At 46.4% G+C, this 11,538-nt stretch overlaps 1 protein-coding gene across 1 annotated transcript; it reads left to right on the forward strand.

The window, feature by feature from the left end:
- The first annotated feature begins 1,486 nt into the window (after positions 1 to 1,486).
- On the forward strand, positions 1,487 to 7,002 carry LOC119851388 (olfactory receptor 52M1-like). Its single transcript, XM_038391159.2, has 2 exons — positions 1,487 to 1,528; positions 6,085 to 7,002. The coding sequence occupies exon 2, from the start codon at positions 6,163 to 6,165 to the stop codon at positions 7,000 to 7,002; it is 840 nt and encodes a 279-aa protein (XP_038247087.2). The 5' UTR covers positions 1,487 to 1,528; positions 6,085 to 6,162.
- The last annotated feature ends 4,536 nt before the right edge of the window (positions 7,003 to 11,538 follow it).

The following is an 11,538-nucleotide window of genomic DNA, read 5'->3' on the forward strand; positions in this document are numbered from 1 at the left end:
ACCCGAGAGTTAGAAAGAAAAAAACAAGCTGCTTCTGAATTCCAAATTTACTCCGCTGTAACCTGATACCTTTGCCTCTGACAGCTGTTCCCAGCAGAAAGGTGGTTACCCTTCCCTTTATATTTATGACAGAAACTAACCCGAATAAACATTGTATTGTCTGCACTTTGGTCTTCTTGTCTGTTGCTCTCTGTCTGTGTGACAAGAATCTGGGGAGAGGATGAAGGGAAAAACCCTCCAACACCTAGGCTGATCTACCAAGTGTTCAAAGGTACACAGAACTTTGCAAGCACGCATGGGCGTAACACTACAATGTTTTGCAACACTTGAATGTTTGAAATACAAAAGAGATTTATGCTCAGGAACAGGTGATGGCGTCGTGTCTTCTCCACATTGAGGGTGGGGCAAACTGGGTAATACATTTACACTGGCCATGCTTCTGACCAGGGCAAGACAATACAGTTCTGGGATCCTAGGCTGGGGAGCTGCAGGGAACTGGCTGAAACCTCTCTGTTGTTGGTTCATGAGTGGCTAGTGAAAGTATTCATATAACTCAGCTGGCAATGTCCCTGTTGTGTAAGTGCATGACCTGGAGAGGATTGCAGCCTGTCACAGGCTCACAGTGTGAGACAGAACCCAGACTGTTATGCCAGAGGTCTCAGCTGGATCCTAGTTCCAGGTTACCCCCCGAAAAGTCCATCACACTGACCCAATAAACAGGGACAGCTAGACCTTGAATCTCCATGCTTGTCACGTGCTCAGTTACTTAGTGAAAGGCTGTGGTTAGAGCAGGGAAGTCAGGACTCCTGGGTTGTGTCTGTCATTCTCTCTGTGACACTGGCCAAGTCACATCTCCCTGGACCTCAGTATCTGTATAATGTGAATACGTTCATTGTAACTGTCCTTTGCTAGGTGTTTTGATGATCCTTCAGCAAAAGTTGCTGCCCAGAATGATGATAGTTACTGATGAGAATTACTGATCTGTGATCCCTTAGCAACAGCCCCGTGTGCCTCCTAAAACTGCTCATGTCTCCCCTCAGTCATCTGTCTGGAGATCTACCTAGCTACTATCTACCAATACATCCTAGGTATTTAGAGGGAATCAGATCCTAGGGAGATCTAGGTACTATCCCTAGTTTTCTTACTAATTATCAATAATTGTTAAACATACACAAATGCACAGAGCAGCCAATTCCTCTCTGACTCAGTGGAGAGCCCAAGAGTTCTCTTCTCCCTTTGGGAAGGTCCCTTAATTACTGTTTACTCCAAAAGCTGGATACATAGCACAGAAGCGCAGGCAGGCTGGTCTCCAGCCTGTTTACATTCAGATGCAATTTCTTCCCTTTAGGCCAGGCAAACCCCCCTGGGATTGCACAGAGCTATATTATAAATGGTGCACACCCCTGTGTTGGCTCTCAGCGTGGGATGCTGCTGCAGATGCTGGGGTGAGAGAAATTTGGGACATGGCTACCGAAGGGGGATTCCCAGGGAAGACACCTTCATCTCAGGATTCACAGGTACCCATCTCATGCTGAGGCGCTCACTTGCTCAACAAACCCAGTGTAATGTAGCCATGATGGGATAGAGAATAGGTTTGTGTACCTTTCTGTTCTGCACGGCCATTCAATAACACAGTGCCCTCACCTCAGGTGATGAGTTTGCTCTGGTGTCATGGACCAAAATGTCCCTCTTTGCTGTACTCCTCCCTCCCCTACTCAGGCTCTTAGCCTCCAGCCCCAGGGTGGCTGCATTTCTGTGTCACAGTGGATCCTTTAGGGTGAAAGGTTTGAGAAGATGTATGAAACATGGCCAAATTCTGAGGCTGTGGCTGGGGAGAAGTTTATATTGGATTTGGAAAACGTTCAGAAAAGAGCAACAAAAATGATTAGGGGTATGGAATGGCTTCCTTATGAGGAGAGATTAATAAGACTAGGAGTACTTGTGGCACCTTAGAGACTAAAAAATTTATTTGAGCATAAGCTTTCATGAGCTACAACTGTAGACAATGGATCGTGTGGTGTGAAAGAAGCGCTCGAGGAATTCCACCATGATTTCAACAATTTCTATCCCACCGTCAGCCTCAGCCTGGACCAGTCCACACAAGAGATTCACTTCCTTGACACTACGGTGCTAATAAGCGTTGGTCATATAAACACCACCCTATACCAGAAACCTACTGACCACTATTCCTACCTACATGCCTCCAGCTTTCGTCACACGATCCATTGTCTACAGCCAAGCTCTACTATACAACCACATTACAGTGTGTAGGGTAACACCCATTGTTTCATGTTCTCTGTGTATATAAATCTCCCCACTGTATTTTCCACTGAATGCATCCGATGAAGTGAGCTGTAGCTCAGGAAAGCTTATGCTCTAATAAATTTGTTAGTCTCTAAGGTGTCACAAGTACTCCTTTTCTTTTTGCGAATACAGACTAACACGGCTGCTACTCTGAAACCCATTAATAAGACTGGGACTTTTCAGCTTGGAAAAGAGAGGGGAGGTATGATTTAGGTCTATAAAATCATAACGGATGTAGAGAAAGTAGATAAGGAAGTGTTGTTTACTATGTGTCATAACAGAAGAACTAGGGGTCACCAAATGAAATTAATAAGGAGCAGATTTAAAAGAAATAAAAGGAAGTATTTCTTCACACAATGCACAGTCAACCTGTGGAACTTCTTGCCAGAGAATGTTGTGAAGGCCAAGACCATAACAGGGTTTAAAAAAACAACCTCCATAAGTTCATGGAGGATAGGTCCATCAGTGGCTATTAGACAGGATGGGCAGAGATGGTGTCCCTAGCCTCTGTTTGCCAGAAGCTCGGACTGAGTGACAGGGGATGGATCACTTGATGATTACGTTCTGTTCTGTTTACTTCCTCTGGGGCACCTGGCACTGGCCACTGTAACAATACTGGGCTAGATGGGCCTTTTGTCTGACCCATTGTGGCTGTTCTTATATTCTTATGTTCTATATTCTCCATATTTTTAGGGCAGTCTTTCAAATATCTGAAGACTTCTCTCATACCCCTCCTTAATCTCCTCTTTTCCAACATTTCCATTTCCCTCAGCTTCCATACAAGGCTTGCATTCCATTTTTGGACCATCTTTTTCTCTCACCTCTGGATCCTTTCCAGTTTCTCTACATCCTTTCTATACAGCAATGACCAAAATTGGACACAGTACTGCAACTAAGGCCTAGCCAGTGCTGAGTAGACTGGTAGTATCAGCTGCAGATACTTTCATGCTATGCTTCTGCTAATACAAGCTTCCTATGCATTGGTCCACCAAAACTGGACACAGTTCTCCTATATCAACCTAACCCCAGTGTAGACAGCATGAGGTTGAAGGAAGAATTCTTCCATCAACCTAGCTACCACCTATCAGAGAGGTGGATTACCTACGTTGAGGGGAGACCCCCATCATCCGTGTAAGTAGTATCTATACTGTAGTGGTAAGGCAGTGCAGCTGTGATATTTTAAGTGTAGACAAGCCCTAAAGTAGATCTTTCAGAGAATCATCCAGTCTGGATCTCCAGAAATGAGGAGTTGGAGAATCCTCCATTTCCCTTCATAGTTTGTACCAACAGTAATTCATCCTCAGTGCTAAACATCTGGCCTTTATTTCTATCTGGAATTTGTCTGGCTTCAGTTTCCAGCCATTGGGTCTTGCTCTGCCTTTCTCTGCTAGATAAAGAGCACTTTAGTACCCACGATTTTCTCTCCATGAAAGTTTCCACTTGATCGTCATTTTGATAAGATAAATAGATAAAGCTCTTTCAGTTTCTCTCTGTGTCAGTCATTTTCTCCAGCCTCCAGTCATTTTGGTGGATTTTTTCTGCACCATCTGCTATTTTTTAAATGTGGAACCCAGGACTGGATGCAGTTGGTTTTATCAAGGCCATGTGCAGAGGTAAAACCCTTCCCCTGCTGCAACTCACCTCTCCCCTGTTTATGCATCCAAGATCACATCAGCCCTGTTGGCCACAGCATTTCACTGGGAGTTCATGATGAGTTGGTTGTCCACAGTGAACCCTGCATTCAATAATAGAGTGTCCTAAGATGTTTGAATGCATTAAAACATTTTGTTTGCATTTACCAGCTAACCAAACATTATAGATCAATCGTTATTCCTGCCCTGGCTGCTTCTTTTTGACCACTGTGCCAATCTTTGGATTTTCTACAAATTTTATCTGCAGTTATTTTCCATTTATTTCCAGATCATTGATGAAAATATTGAATAGCATTGGGTGTAGAACGGATATCTGCTGAACCTCACTAGAAACAGCCCTACTTACTGACAATGGCCCATTGACAACTCCTTTCTTAGATCTGTCAGTTTGCCAGTTTTTAGTCTATTTAACATGTACTCTATAAAATTGGGTTCATTTGACAAGACCTGTTTTCCATAAACCATGCTCTTGACTGGCATTAATTCTGTTCCTAAATTATATTTTAACTAACCCTATACCATCTTTTCCCTTGTATCATAACCTTGTCATATCTTTTTTCCCTTTATTTTGTAATAGTTTCCATTTAACACAGAATTGTCCTGAATTTCCCTTCTTTTTGTTTTGGCTTCCTACAGCCTGATCGCTTTCTTCTCATTCCAAATCTTTGTGTGGTTGATCGATCGTTCATAATTCTGTGGTTCATAATTCTAAGGTTCTACAGTAGATGCTGTTTTACATCCTCCTTAACAGCTAATGGACTGGAAAGTATTTCATCATCTCATGTGATATGAGTACCTCATACTGCTTCTTTCCAAATGCAGAACAAAACTATTTATTGAACACATAATTGCCCTATTCCTTTTCTGGGATTTCATTTGTTCTTAGTATGCTTAAAAATCTCCTTTGTGTAAACCTTAGCCAAGCCAAGAACGGATTTTTCCCTGATTTCCTTAAGGTTCCTTATCAATTTTCATAACTTCCAATATGTATTGCTTTCTATATAGTTTTCTTTCCCCTCATTTCTAATAAATTATTTTTTCGCCTTTAATAAATAAATACATTTGAAACTGAAGTGGGTTTTTAGCCAAAGTTGCCCACTTTCTTGATTGTGGAATTGTGACATTTAAACAATTGAATAAACTCTTCTTAAAGAACTCCCAGTTTTCATTCCCAGTTTTCTGTGGGAAATATTTTCCTCCCAATCAGTTTTGCTGATACTTTGCCTCAGCTTTGGAGAAGAAGCCCCTTTGAAGCACTGTTTCTATAGATGTTAATGGTAGCGAACTGTTCTCTGTTTGTCCATTGGAATGGAATCAGTCCATTCTTTATTTTTCTCTCCTCTATCACATGCCCCCTTCTTTGCCTCTTCTCTAAACTAAATAGTCCCAGACTTTTCATTCTGTCCATCTATGGCAGCTTCCCCCGTTCTCATAGACTGCCTTGGAAACCCCCATTCTACCTACTGTATCCTTTCTGGAGACTGAGTGAACAAAACTCAGTGCATGTCTACAGCAGGGTTTTCTCCACCCTATTCCTTAAGCATGTGAACGGAGATGTTTCCATGGAGCCCAGGTCTTTTTTCCCTGAGATGTGTCCTAGGTCAAACGTTTCCCCTGACACAACTCTTAGCAAAGCTTTGTTTCTTTTCTCTCTCAGATTTTGAGCAAGTGGGTGAATGGCAAACTCAGTACAGCATGGGTTCTCTAGTCTGCCATTCACTGAATTAAGCAAGAATGAGGGATAACAAGTATCCACACTTATGTTTCCTGCTGGTGCCTATTAAAGTTTCCCACACCATGACATGTAAGATTTATTGACACATGGAGCACCATAAAACAGGGAACCAGCATTAGGAGGGTCAGTTGTTCATAATTAATTTCTCTGAATAAATGACAATGTCATTTTACTATGTGGGAAGAGCGAAAAATCTGCTTCACCATGAGAACAGCTTCCAGTACTAACGTTGTCTCTCCATCCAGGAATTTCTACTGTGACTATCATCTTAGGCTCTGGGTGCATAAATGAAGTGAGGGAAACATACGGTACATCCAGGAGACACCGTTCTGCCTCAGAGTTGGACAATTTCTCCCCCACTCCATGTCAATTTCCAACACAACTGAATTCAACAACCCCTCCACCTTCATCCTGCTGGGCATTCCTGGCCTGGAGGCAGCCCATGTCTGGATCTCCATCCCCTTCTGCACCATGTACACCATAGCCATCTTGGGGAACTTCAGCATTCTCTTCATTGTGAAGATGGAGCAGAGCCTCCATGAGCCCATGTACTATTTCCTCAGCATGCTGGCCGTCACTGATCTGGTCCTGTCCACATCCACCCTGCCCAAAACGCTGAGCATCTTCTGGTTCAATTCCAGAGAGATCAATTTCAGTGCCTGCCTCACCCAGATGTACTTCCTTCACTGCTTCGTAGTAATGGAGTCTGGGATCTTCGTGGCCATGGCTTTTGATCGTTATGTGGCCATCTGTGATCCGCTGAGACATTCCACCATCCTGACAAACCCCCTGGTGGCCAAGATCGGGCTGGCCGTGGCGCTGCGTGGTGGCATGCTCGTGCTCCCCTTTATTCTAGCGGCAAGGCGGTGGCCATATTGCAGAACCAACATCATACCCCACTCATACTGCGAGCACATGGCTGTGGTTAAGCTGGCCTGTGCAGAAATCTATGTCAGTAATTTCTACAGCCTCTCTGTGGTATTCTGTGTATTCGGACTGGATATGATATTTATTGCTGTGTCCTATACCCAGATCCTCAAGGCCATCTTTAGCCTCCCCACAAAGGATGCCCGTCTCAAGACTTCTGGGACCTGCAGCTCCCATCTCTGTGCCATCTTAGCCTTCTACATCCCATGTCTCTTCTCTGCCCTCATGTACCGCTTTGGAAAGAATATGGCCCTGCATTTCCACGTTCTCATTGCCAGCGTTTACCTTCTGGTGCCCCCCATGCTAAACCCTATTATCTATGGGGTGAGGACCAAACAGATCCGGAACAGGCTGCTCCGGCTCTTTACTCATAAAGGGACCTAAAGTTTTCTCCTAGTGCTCTGACTCTCAGACCGAGCTCCGTGCAGAGCTGACTGGTGACATGGTCCTGGGCCCTCTTCCCTGAATCACTGACTGGACACTCAAAGAGACATTAAACCCTTTCCTGGCCTTACCGTGAGGTGTCAGGGTGACAAACTAGGGAATTTGTTTGTGTAGAACACATTAACTCATAGGGCTTCCACCTCTCTTATTGCTGGTAACAAGACCCCTGACACCCTGCCCCTTGCCCGTCCTCTTCCCACATAGCACAACCTCCTTTTCCCCCTATTCTCTCCCTACTCCACCACGACCCTGCCCCTATTACTCAACTACAAATTCCCGAGGGAAGAGACCATTCTGTGGATAATTTGGTTTGATTTCAGTTCCCTTTTTTCCCTCCTGAGGGCCTGTAGCTGGCAGGGTCCCAGCAATGGGGATGTGCTGGGAGATCTTTGCCCTTAGCCAGGCCTCGGGGGCCGGGCAAGGAAAGATCTGCTTTGAAGCTACGAGGACAACAGCTGAGAGAGGCCGAAGGATAAGCCCCTGCGTCAGCTGGGAAGGCGGGATGCTGGGCGGAGGCTGGGGTGAGGTCGGTAGCTGACAGGGAGGGAGGTGAACAGCACACCTGCCATTAGCCGGCTATTCACACATGGACACGGCACCTTATCTGGAATGACAGGGCACCCATTGCCCAGGGGCTGAGGCTGGACAGGGAAGCTGAGTCTAATGTATGCTCTGCATGATGCTTTTGATCACTACATCTAGAAGCTCTTTATCTAGGCTGCTAGGCAGCATTATTCCCATGTCATGGATGGACTGAGCCCCAAAGAGGTAAAGTGATTTACCCAAGGCCACACAATAAGTCGGTGGCAGAGCTGAGAATAAGACCTGGGAGTCGTGACCCCCCCCAGCATCATTGTTCTGGCTATGAACTGGCATTGCTCCTCTGGTACCAGCACATCAACAATAACCATAACTTCAGACCCAGAGGTGATACATGCACATAAACAGGATATTCATACCTAGCAAATCATAACTTCCCCATTGACACCGGACAGGACATACTTTGTACAAGGTTTGTTGCAGTTCTATAACAGTGGCAGCAACAATAACAAAAATGGTCATATTCAATCATACAACATCACACCCTGTTCTCCTCCCACGATGGTGCCGTTAGCCACCTAAGGAAGGGGCATTGCCCGGGTTCGAGCAGGGCAAGTAGCTGGGACATGAGAGCCACTGGAAGATGGGAAGATCAGATAAAAACCTCTTTTGCTGCTTGTACAAAGACAGGACAAAAGAGTTTTTTGAAACTCCACTCTTGAGAGGTGGACATCCGTGAACTTGGCGTTTCCTCCAAGCATCACCAGCCAGCCCTCCCTGGCTTTGAACAACCTTAACTTGTGTTTGACTAAAGCATCTTCCAGAAAGGTGGCCAGGACTAGATCCACAAAGGCACTCAGGTAAATACTGAACTTAGGTGCCACTTTGTTTCTCAGCCCTGGCTTATCTGCTGCCTGACCCTGCAGGTGCCTACGGTTCCGCCAGTGGCCTGCACAAAGCAACCTGGGGGCTGACATAGCTCCCCAGCTAACGAGCTGCTTAGAGTCTTCGCTCAGGCCTCAATTCTGGTGGGATTCTCCAGCGAGGTGTCTCCCCCGCCTCTCTCCAGCAGGCCCGATCCGTTAGCGGTTCTCCAACCCCGCCTCCTGGATGGGCCTTTGCAGGTTGGGAATTTGTGTGTGCATGTGCATCCATGTGTGTGTTTGTGCACATGGGTCCATATGTGTTTGTGCACATGGACCCTGTGCATGGGTGTGTGCATGTGCATCTGTGAGTGTGCACATGCAGCCGCATTTGAGTGTGAACCTGCATGTGTGTGTCTGTGAGTGTGCATGTGGGCTTGTGTGTGTGTGTGTGCTTATGTGGGTCCATCTGTGTCTGTGCACATGCATCCGCATACATGTGTGCACACGTGTTCTTGAATCTTTGTGCATGTGGATCCATGTCACGTGGTTGTGTGTGTGTACACATGGGTCTGTGTGTATGTATATGTGTGTGTGCATGTGCATCCGCATTTGTGCACCCCCATAATGTCCCCTAGCCCAGTGGTTTAGTGCTTTGTGATGGGGTGTAGCGACCCCACACCAGTGCAGAGGGGATTGATAAAACTTCTCTCTTGGCCACGGAGGTCACACCCCCTCGGCTTTGCTGAACATGCTCCAACTGGAGACAGGCTATAAAAGGCCACCGAGCAGCTCAGTCTTGGTGACCACCAGTGAGGAAGGAGGTGTGGTGCTGATTCGATGACACAGAGGCCAGACAGCAGGAGACAGAGCCCTACACACAGGCTCGAGATGCCACAGGGAGGGGAGAGACCACAGAGACCCAGAGATGGCAAACTGGAGATAATTGGTTAGGAAGTGACCCAGGGAAACTTGGTGGGGAAGTGGCTGCAGAACCGGAGATAGGCTTGGTGTGTTTCAATGGGCTCCCGGTCAAGCACGTGGTGGGCCCTAGGTTGGGTCCTGATGGAGAGGGAGGGACCAGTTCCCCCTATCTTGCCCACAACCCCCTCTGGGGTGATGGCCCAGCTCACTAGCACTATTAATTCTGGCTGCTAAGCTGCACTGCCCTGATATCAGGGACCGTTATTGACCCTGGCCACTAGGCCACACTGCTCTGATGGCAACGGTTGGGTCACTGACTAGGGCCACAGGGCCATGCTGCTCTGAGCCTGGGGACAGCCCTACAGATGCAACCTAGGGGCTGAAATGCCACCTGCCTGCACCCCCCAAAGGGAGAAAGTTGTATCAACCTCATGGCACACCTTCACCTGGAAAGTGGGAGAATCAGATTCAAATCCATGCTCCTTTGAATGTTTTTTTGTACAAGAGCTCCAGCTGGAGAGATTGAGCCCCCCACCAGAGTAGCCATTTGCCTGGTCCTCAGGGCACTCACGTGGGATGTGGGAGTCCTCTATTTATGTCTCTGCGGCAAATCAGCTAGAGCAGAGATTTTGGATCTGGGTCTTCCACGTCTCTCTCGAGTCTCTCATGAGAAAGTGCTGACCTCTCCTAGGCACCTCGCTCCAGGAGAGGGCTCACAGCTGGCAATCCCACATGGAAATAGCCACCTCGATCCAGCCCCGCAGCCGGGCCCCTAGAGACACAAAGTGGGAGTTAGGTGCTTAAGAACCTTGCTGAAGCACTAGAAAACCCCTAGTTGGCTGATTTCCCATGGACGTCTCCTTGCTGAGATCTGTTGGTGGTTCACCCGGGATCCCACCATTGTTGGGCTTGTCAAGCTGACACACAGAAACTAACTCATGGAGACTGCAGTCTTCGGTTATGAGATTACCAGTTATTGTAGCAGGGAATTATCCAAAAGCAAATGCAAAGCTGTATCACTCGTTCACCTCCCCCACATCCCAAGGAGTGACCCCAAGGCATCTTTGAGTTTCCCCTTTATTGTAAGCATTAGCCCTCCCCCTACCCAGGTAGGCAGTCCTAGTCTTGGTCTTGGCCCAATAATTATCCTCTAATTACCCTGCTAAATTTTTCACCCCTATGTGTATTTACCTTTGCTTATGCTCACTGCTGCCTTATAAGCTATAAGGCCTTATAGCACTAGTAGGTGCTATTTACCATCTTCCATACTTACCAGTGGACTGAAAAGAAGTTCATGTGATCTGAGTGCATCATCCTGCTTCTTTCCAAATACAGCACAGAAAGGTTTATTGAACATTTTTGCCCTTTCTGCATCATTATGAACAGTGTTACCATCCCCATCTAGTAAAGGCCTATACCACTCTTAGGATTTCCTTTGTTTCTAGTATATTTAAAAAATATTCTCCTTATTTCCTAAACTCTGCCAGCCATGGATTTGACTCTGGTGTCTTTTGCTTCCCTTATCCATTTTCAATATTTTATAATTTCTCCTTCCTAGCAAATGCTATTCACTGTGCCTGTTTTAGAGGCACCGATGGACAATTTCTTCCTGTCAATGGATGGAGGTCAGACATCCATGTTCATTCTCCTGGACTTCTTTATATTATTTGACACTGTTGACAATGAGATACTGCTGTCTTACCTAAGAGGCAGCAGGAGTCTAGAGGGATGCACTAAAATGGTCCGAATCCTTGGAGGGACACAACCAATTAGTGGTGATGGGAAACTGCACTTCCAGCACTAGACTCCTCCCTGGTAGAGTCCCAGAAGGATCAGTTCCCTCTCTGGAGCCTTTCCAGATCTCCATGCAGCCATTATGGGAACTGGTCACACAACCTGCTGTTCACCACAGCCCTGTTACCTCTGCCCTCTCCTCTGGTCTCCTCCCTGGTATCTGGGGTTCTCTTGAGAATTTATACAACGGAGGCTCAGTCTGCAGTCGAAGAAGGGAGGCGTGATTAGAACTAAAGCATAGTAACAAAAGCTAACAGAGAGCCACGTGCTCCCAGCTGTGTGTCTGGTGCAGCTGACACTCAATGGCTGGTTCTCGCTCGCCCCCTGTCATAAACATACAGATAAGAGTAGCATA

This window comes from Dermochelys coriacea, chromosome 1 (assembly GCF_009764565.3).
Source record: "Dermochelys coriacea isolate rDerCor1 chromosome 1, rDerCor1.pri.v4, whole genome shotgun sequence".
Classification (NCBI taxonomy): domain Eukaryota; kingdom Metazoa; phylum Chordata; order Testudines; family Dermochelyidae; genus Dermochelys; species Dermochelys coriacea.